This window comes from Phocoena sinus, chromosome 11 (assembly GCF_008692025.1).
Source record: "Phocoena sinus isolate mPhoSin1 chromosome 11, mPhoSin1.pri, whole genome shotgun sequence".
Classification (NCBI taxonomy): domain Eukaryota; kingdom Metazoa; phylum Chordata; class Mammalia; order Artiodactyla; family Phocoenidae; genus Phocoena; species Phocoena sinus.
This window is the reverse complement of record NC_045773.1, coordinates 42,280,249-42,289,274: the sequence shown is the minus strand read 5'-3', so window position 1 is coordinate 42,289,274 and position 9,026 is coordinate 42,280,249. Positions and strand designations below refer to the sequence as shown.

The following is a 9,026-nucleotide window of genomic DNA, read 5'->3' as shown; positions in this document are numbered from 1 at the left end:
AGGTTCTTGAAGATTTCTGAGAGCTGGAGACTGCTAGGAATGCTTGTCCTTAGGGTAAGACCCAGGGAAGGTGAAGATCTAGAGAACAAGAACCCCAAAGAACTGAGAGTTGGCAAGGAGGAGCTGGGGGACCTCGGGGTCTACTGATGCCTAGTGTGAGCACACTGCACGGCACAGTTTTGCACTAAAACCAAAGACCCAGAAGGGAAGAGCCAGAGAGAGTGGTATCTGGTAAATACCTGAGTTCCGGTTTCCGGTTTGTTCCCAGGCGGTCCCCACGTGCTTAAGTGGTTTGGCACTCCCAGCCCAGAAGGAGCCAAGTGTTGCACTGGGAGAGATGTCCCAGGAGATGCAAAGCAAAGGCATTGTCTGAAGGAGAGACTGCCCTGGTTTGGGGGCTGGGGGAAACAGAAGGTCTACAGCAGGAGACCAGACAGAAGACGGGACGCTGATGACCCGAACAGGTGCTGTGGAGCACCCAGGATGAGGTGAGAGGTGTACAGCATAGCAGCCACACCACAGTGACCTGGGTGGGTCTGGGCCATTGCCCTCTGTCATCTTCATCCTCTCTTAGTGACTTTTTCTCCCAGTGTTCCCAGGGAAAGGCTGAGCCATGCACTCAGTGTCTTTATATTGCTCTTAACTCTCCCAATCCTCGTAGCTTTAAACCTTTTAACCTAGCTGAGAAATGGATGATTCTTCCCCAGTGAAAGTAGAGAATTGGAACAGTGAAGACCAGCCCTCTTCTCGCCCCTGTTGTCAATGAACGAGTCATTTCTGTGCGGTGGGGGAGGGGCTAGGCCAGGTGAGAGGGGACGCCTGCTCTGACCTTCTCTCCATTCCTTTCCATTTTTTTTTGGCACGTGGGCCTCTCACTGTTGTGGCCTCTCCCGTTGTGGAGCACAGGCTCCGGACACGCAGGCTCAGCGGCCGTGGCTCACAGGCCCAGCAGCTCCGCGGCATGTGGGATCTTCCCAGACCTGTGCACAAACCCGTGTCCCCTGCATCAGCAGGCGGACTCTCAATCACTGCGCCACCAGGGAAGCCCTCTTTCTTTCATTTTAACTCCTTCCATCCTTCTCCCTTGATGACTCCTAGATCATGGAGATCCAGAGTGTATTTTTGTCTAAATCTCCCCAGTTGAGTTCTTTTGGGACCCACTCTACCCAAACATTGGAATGGCCACCAGGCTGATGACCTCCATCACTCAGGAGACTTAAAGAATGAACTGTAATCTGGGAATTGCACACGTAGGCGCACACAGGCTACAGTGGCACACTTCCTGTCCCGTCAAAGAAGTACTGATTTAGTACTTTAGTAAACTGCATTTTGGAAGTGTTTCACTACTGAGATGATGCAAATCAAACTGACTAGGAGCACAGACCCTGAAGCTGAGCCTGCCAGCGTCTTACTTCCTTTACCCAGTGGATGGTGCCAACTTAAAGAGACCAACAGGACACAGGCTCCATCCTCACTTTGCAGTCTCCTGCTTAGAGCTCTGGCTCTTAGAAAGCAGCCAAAGTCAGCATAGTGAACTACGGTCATCCAACGTGTGTGTGTGTGTGTGTGTAGCACGATTGATCGATAGATCTAAATACGTTTTAGGTGTGTGTGTGTGTAAAAATACATAGAAAGTTTTATCAAGTGCCTGAGTGTCTCATTTAAAAAATTGATGCTCTCTGGCTCCTTTGCATTTGTGACTACACAGAATCTGACAGTGACAGGGGTGGGTCAACAGAGGATCAGACTCTGAGTGGCTAGCTCCTAATTCACCTAGAAAGGGCAGTTTCTGGTGATGAAAAAATAAGAGTCAGGGAGGCAGAAGACCCAGGTTTGGTTTCAGCTCTGCTTTTTTGTGTAGCTGTGTGATTGTAGGCAAAATGCTGAACCTGAGCCTCAATTTTCATCTTGGAAAAATCAGGGTGACTGTGTGTGTATGTGTGTGTGTTATCCTAGGAATTCTTAATATGCCTTCCAGAATTACAAATGCTATGACTATATTAAAATTGACCAAGTTTAGGAAAGTTATTGATTTTCCCCTGCTAGTTACCACAGGGTTAGAGAAGAGAGCAGTTCACAACCTACCTTGCTTTGGGGTATAAGAAGGTTTACAGTGACGCGTGAGGCTAGCGGATTTGCATTATACTGAACTTCTCCAATGCCTGGATCAGGAGATAGAGGAAGACTGCCACCCTCACGCTTTCCTCTCTAAGAGGCTGGCTTCTGCTAGAGATATCCTGGACCCCTAAGAGACAGGAACAACTGAAGCTACAGGGCAATGACCCAGACTCTCCTCCAGACAGATTCCTGTGAAAAAACGGTCCCATTTCTTTGATATAATAGAGACATCTTGAGATAAAAGGAGGCTACATACTTTGAAGGTTCTCTTCCACTAGTACACAGTGGTTCTCAAATTTGAATCCCATCAGAATTTGTCACAGGGCTTGTTAAAGCAGATTGCTGGGCCCCACCCCAGAGTTTCTGCATCTGTAGGTCCTGGGCAGGGCCCCAGTTCTGCATCTCTAACAAGTTCCCGGGTGTTACTGATGTTGCTGTTCCAGGGACACCACTTTGAGAACTATCAAGAACGATAACTAGTATTCACTAGAACAGTATGCTCTAGAACAGTTATCAAGTATTCACTCAAAAGTGGGGAGGAGATGGAACAAGAGAAAGTAGCTTAAATTTTTTTTAAGGTGTTAATTAGTCTGTAAGAGTTTACCTTGAAAAAATCTTAATGCCGAAATAGCTCAGGCTTTAAAACCAGCTTTTGAAATGTGTTCGTATACTAAAGGTTACACATATGAATAGGAAATCTACATGCCTTTTAAAATGGGTCATTTTCATGAAAGACACCTGGCTCAGAGGAACTACCGATTTCACCATTTTGGCACTTAACTTGGTGTTTTGCAGGGCCTGAGGGAAATGCGTAAAAAGATAAATCACATAAAACCCTGTATGCCGCTGTGACGGGTGTCAGTGAGGCTGAGGGGTGGGGGTGGCCGCGTGGTGAGAGGCAAAAACACTGCCATTAGGGTCAGTAGTATGGTTTCCATCTCCCGCCTCTCCCAGACAGGTAAGGGAGACAGAGTTAGCCCTTCTCTCACTTTCTGAAGATTCCCTTCCTCACGTTTCAGGGAATCATCTTGTAATTCTTGGATTCCTTTTCCGAATCAAATAAAGACCCATACGCATCTCTGGAGGAAAATGTCTGTATTAAAAGCCAAAAAAACACATAAGTACAAGAAGAAACGCCCATCTGGCCACGTCACTGGATAGACCGACTTGGAAAAAGGTTAATAAAGTTCATTTTCAGCGGTAACAATATATCAGTGTTAAATCATTCCCATGCCTCCTCCCCCTTTTAAATAAATTAAAAAACAACAAACTTCAAATACTATGTTCAGATACAAAGAGCTTCCCTTACTACAGCAATAGCAATTTGATTTTTTTTACTAAAACTTTCATTTAAAACAGTTATTAAATATATAAAACAAATACACAGGATTTGGTCATTTTCTGCCATGGGCACGTGGGTGCGGGGAGGAAGGAGGGCAGGGGGACGCAAAGAGGGGAAAGGGCCCCATTTCCCTCCTCTCCGTCTTCCAAGCTGCGGATCTCACCCTACAGGGCAAGGGCTTGCATCTGCTTTTCGGAGCCAGAAGCGCGGCACAAACCTGGCTTTTCCCACACGCTGGGGCCTCTTCCGTGGACCCCTCCCCGGAAGAACTAACGGTCACTACTGCACGAAGCACACCGGCCGAGTCTCCCGGCGGGAAAGGCACCGAGAGCGCGGACATAGGGAGGACAAGGGGAGGAGTGGGGCGGGTCACTTGGTCGCCGCCCCCGAGGTGACGGCCGCGGCTGCGGCAGCGGCTGCGGCGGCGGCGGCGGCGGCGGTGGTGGTCCCAGCGGGTACGGCGGCGGGGGCGGCGGCGGCGGCGGCGGTCCGGCGCTGCTCCATGCCGTTGGGCAGGAAGCCGGCGATGATGGGCACCGGCCAGATGAGGGCGGCCACGCTCCACACGACGATGACCAGGGTCATGAAGCAGGCCACCAGCGTGGACTCGATGGGCTTTCGGTTCAGCCGCCAGCCCGGCTCGCCCTGCAGCTCCTCCAGGCTGAAGTCCAGGCAGCAGAAATGCAGCGGCTCTCCCTGCAGCCACAGCGGCCCGGGGGGCTCGGCTGCGGGGTAGGCGGGCAGCGCGGTGGGCGTCCCGGCGGTGGCGCCGGCGGGCCGGAGGCGGCCGGGGCGGCGGCCGCGCACCCAGCCGCAGCCCACGCAGAGGCGCAGGTCCTGCTGCGCGCCGCCCGCCGCCAGCCCTAGGTGCTCGATAAGTAGCGGCGGCCCGACTCGGTGGAAGGCGGCGGCGAAGAAGGCGCGGCCATGCGCGTTGGTGGAGAAGAGGAGCAGGTCGCACTGGAAGCCCCGCGGGCGGCCCCAACGCACGAGCAGCGAGCTCAGCATCTGTCGCTGCACGCTGATGTTGCACGGCGCCGCCGCCTCCTCCTCCGGGCCGGGGCGCTCGGGGGCCCCGGGCGCAGCCGAGGCCAGCAGCCGCGGGGCGGCAGGCTCGTCCGCAGACGACGCGTTGACCGAGGCGTTGAGGGGCGCCCCGAGGAGGCCCGGCGCGTCCGCGGCCCCGCCGCGGGCGGGCGGCAGCGGGCAGGCGGCGGCCAGCAGCGCGGCGAGCAGGGGCAGCATGGCCTGTGGCGGGCGCCTACGCGCGCAGGGCAGGCGGTGGCTGCATGGCGCGCGGGAGACGAGCCGGCGAGCGGACGGCGGGACCGCGGGGACTGGCGGCGGGCGGAGTGAAGACGCGTCGGGCCCCCCTCAGCCCACGGGGGCGGCGCGGAGGCGGTGGCGGCGGCTCGCTTGGCGCGTTTCCCTCCCGGCCCGTTGGTGTCTGGGGTTCCCCGCCGCCCCCGACGCGGGAGCCCTCGGACGGCCAGGCGCTTCTGCTGGGCCCTGCGCTAGCCGGGAGCAGGATTCCCCGACTCGGCTCCGCCTCCCGCGCGCCTCGCCCCATCCCGCCCCGCCCTCCGCCCGCTAGGCTCGGAGACTCCGGGGAGGGCGGGGTTGCACGCGCCACGGCGGGAGCGGGGGCGTGGTCGGGCGGGCCGGGAGGGGTGTAGGCAGCGTGCGGGGGTGGGACTCCGAGGCCTGCGCGTGGGCCTGGACGGTCGCTTCTGTGGCTGTTTTCCGATAGTTTGGGGTGGGGTGGCTTGGCCCGGCTCGCGAAGCTTGCGGACGCGCCCTGGCGGCCCCGCCACACCGCCGGAGTCCAACTCCAAGCGGCGAAGGCACTTTGAGGGAATGGCGTCCTCGGAGGGAGGCTTTTGTCACGCCTGAGGCGGGCCTGAGATGTCTCACCTTAGTGCTCACCTGGACCTCGCTCCTTTTACAGAAGGTAAAACTGAGGCGGAGATAGGGGGAAAGACTTCCCCAGGCCACCCCAAGAGCCAGAACCAGAACTCCTGGCCACGAGTGACTCTTAGGTCCGGAGAGTTTGGCGGGTTTTTAATGTACCTCCAACACAATAGATCCACTTGGTATTCTCACAGCAAGCAAACCCCAAAATTCCAAGAACTCTATGGAGTTGGGGTTGAGAGGGTCGGGTGGGAATGTGAGCCCCATAACCTTGCAGCTCTGGGGTTTCCTGATAGGGACTTTCACTTCCAGGAAACAGCTCCTCATGTGCAAGGCCCTGTCTGGCAAGTCCAATGAGCACGTATTTATGAAAGATTTGTATGTAGAGTCTGTTCAAGGGAAGATTCATCTCCGTTAGGATATTAAGTGGAGGAAGGCCTGTCGAGAATAACGTGCCAAGATCAGATTTATATTTTAAAAAACACTTTCCTAGCAGTTTGGCCTTTTACACTTGGTAAGAAAAATTCACTGATGCTGCTCCAAGAGAATACCCCTGTGGTTTGAAGCCAGTGTGCTCCGTGAGCACCAGCTATTCCTGAGTCTGAGAGGGAAGGGGTGGAGAGAGCAGACACAGGCCATCACCAAAATGGCACTCCGTCTAAACCAGCTCCGTTTCCTGAACAGAACTACATTGCTAGGCTTGGTGGCTGATTACATTTCTGGCAGAGTTATCCATTGTTTCTAACAGTAAGTCAAACCAGGTTGAGGAAGATGTAAAAACAGCTCCAAAATATAGGTCGCAAACCTAACTGCCTTCTTTCCACTTGGGCAAGTTATTATTCTGACTTGGCCTTGGCTTCCCAATCTGAACAGTGGGGCCAGTGGTACCTGCCTTGCGGGGTTGCTGTGATCAGTGCACTCAACCCAGTGTCTGTCCATCTGTTCACAGAGGTGCTCATGCGTTGGCTGATGAGATGTAGTTCCTATCAGTCTAGCCCGAGCTGGCTGTCTGGAATGACCCTTGGTTTCTACAGAAATGATGAATTTCCTTGAGGGGATGGGACTCCCTTTTGTTTAAGCCTTCGTCACTTTTCTGCTGGGAAGCAAACTACCAGAGAGAACAATGTGAATTTTCGTGCTTTTATTAAAAGTTAGTTTTCCCTTCAGACTTGCATGTCAGGAACAGAATTTATTGTCTGATATGGCAGAGCTGTTTTAATCTGAGCCATGTGGCTGGTGAACAGCCCAAGAACAGGGGCCTCAGGTAATCTTCAGGGCTGAGAGAGGCCCAGTCTTCAAGGGGTGGGTTTTGAGTCCACTGTCTTTGACAGTAAGTGATGCTCTCTAGGGTTTCAGCCAGAGGTGGGAGCTTCCTGGCTTTGAGCAGCAGGGAGGCAGCAGCAAAGGAAGAAGACACAGAGCCACTTGGGGAGCCAAATAGTTCGCTGCAAAGCTGTGCCACCGTTGCCCTGCGTCCTAGGAACCTGAATTCTGCCCACTTTTCCAGCACGTGTAGGACTCCAAAACCTTACCCTCGTTCAGAGGGACAACCACAGTTCTAGATTGATTTGCTGTCTTTAGGGGCAATTGGAATTTGGGAAGATAAGATAAAATTACGTTGTTTTCGGTCTTGTTTACTTCTGTGTTACCAGCAATGGCAGAAGCACTTGAGCACAGGGTCTCGAGAGGCTGTGTTTGTTGATTGGACAAATTTGCCTGTTTGCTAATAGCTCTGACCAGCCACCATTTATTTAGTACTTTCCACATGCCAGGTGTTTTACACACATCATCTCTACTCTTTTCAACAATCCTATGGATGTGATACCTATTTTACAGTGAAAAAACTGAGGCTCAAAGAGCGTGAGTAACCCACCTGAGGCCCCACAGCAACTGGTGGCAAAACCGGAATATCAGTCCAGTCTCCACTGACTCGAAAGTTTTTGTGCCTTTCAAAGAACTAGTTGTGTCTTGTCTTACTGAGGTTGGGTTCCAAAGTCTGTGCATAAGTTAAAAGAATATATGGTGTAATTCTAATTTCATTTTGATACAAACTTTTGGTCGAGTTTCTTTTTAAAGATATATATATAACCAGCATATTATAACAGCATTAGACAAAGATTGGAAAACAGTGGAGGAAACCATTAGAATCCCGGATGCCTGATTCTTTACTTCTCTGCATCTGCATCATTATTCTTTTCTGCAATCTTTGTATTCTCTAAATATGCAACTAATACTTAAAAAAAAAAAAATTGAAGTCCCACTACCTTTTACAGCCATTATCACTTTGTGTTCTTCCCTTCAGCCCAGAGGGGATCTGGGGTCCAGCCAGGAGCATAGGGCACTCAACATGCAGTTGCTGGTTAAGAATTCTGCCCAAGCTACAGGCGGAGACCTGGTTAAGTTGTCTGGCTCCTGGTCCCTTCTCTGATCCATCTCCTACCGCTTTCCCTTTCCCTCACCGGCTCTGTTCCAGGCATACTGCCTTCCTCCTTGCTATTCCTGGAACACAGCAAGCAAATCCAGACGCAGAGCCTTTGCCCATGCTGTTTCCTCTGCCTAGGATGCCATTCTTTCTGATAGCTATCTTGCTTGCTCCCTCCCTTCCCACAGATCTCTGTTAAGATGTCAGCTTCCCCAGAGAGGCCTTTCCGGACCATTCCTGTAAAACAGCACCCATTCCCAGCATCCCCATCCCTCTCCAACCTCTTGTGCATTGTTCCGTGTCTTCCTGGTACTTATCGTCAGCCGTCACACCGTAGGTTTTTCTTCTTTGTTTAATGTCTATCCCTTCTTTGGAATGCTTGCTGCCTCAAAGCAGGGCTTTATCTGTTTTGTTCAATGGAACAGTGCGTGGCATATAGTAGGGGTTCAATAACTAGCTGATGAATGAGTGAGTGAATTTAATAGACTGGGCCAACGCAGCAGGCAGGGTGTCGGGGAGCGGTCAGGGAATTGAGATGGACAGAGCCACGCCAGTTCCACAGCAACAAGACTCACGTAGCCCCTACCAGCCTGCAGGCCGGGAGCCCCTCACCTGGCCCTGCCCTGCCCGGGACTGGTGGAGGAGCCAGGTCCCATGGGGAACCACCTGGCACGACAGAGTTTGGCCTGGAAGACTGAATTGATCTCGCAAACCCTGACACCCAGCAGCACTGAGGGACATGAGTCAGGGCAAGCTGAATGACTAGGAAGAACATCCCAGATGAGCCCAGACTTCCCTTCTATCTAAGGAAGAAAGGCAAACGAGACTCCTTCCATCTCCTCAAGTCCTATCATTTTTATCACATGAATGGAAGACTTGGATAAATCTCTGTTTTGTCTATAAAATACAAATAGCAAGTTCTTCTACATGGACTGTATTGTTAGAAAACAATCATGAGGACTTCAAAGAAAATAATTAGTAATGATACCCAGTTGTTTCATTCTTTTCATTTCCTGTGTCCTTCCCCGGTGTTAGCTAATTTTTCCTTATGCTGCCTACTGAAGTTATAATTAACAGAAAGATCTCCCTGGGTTATTTGAATTCCTTTCATCTAACGACCTCAGAGTGCCACAGGTACAGTAATTTGTTAGATATGATTACCACACGCTGTAGACTGAGAAGTAAGCAAGAACTACAAAAGAATCGTAAAAATAGGACAGAGGAAAGAGGGGC

The 9,026-nt window shown here is 52.0% G+C and overlaps 1 protein-coding gene across 1 annotated transcript; it reads right to left on the bottom strand.

The window, feature by feature from the left end:
• Positions 1-3,196: 3,196 nt before the first annotated feature.
• On the bottom strand, positions 3,197-4,998 carry TMEM158 (transmembrane protein 158). Its single transcript, XM_032650551.1, has one exon. The coding sequence runs from the start codon at positions 4,703-4,705 to the stop codon at positions 3,830-3,832; it is 876 nt and encodes a 291-aa protein (XP_032506442.1). The 5' UTR covers positions 4,706-4,998; the 3' UTR covers positions 3,197-3,829.
• Between the last annotated feature and the right edge of the window lie 4,028 nt (positions 4,999-9,026).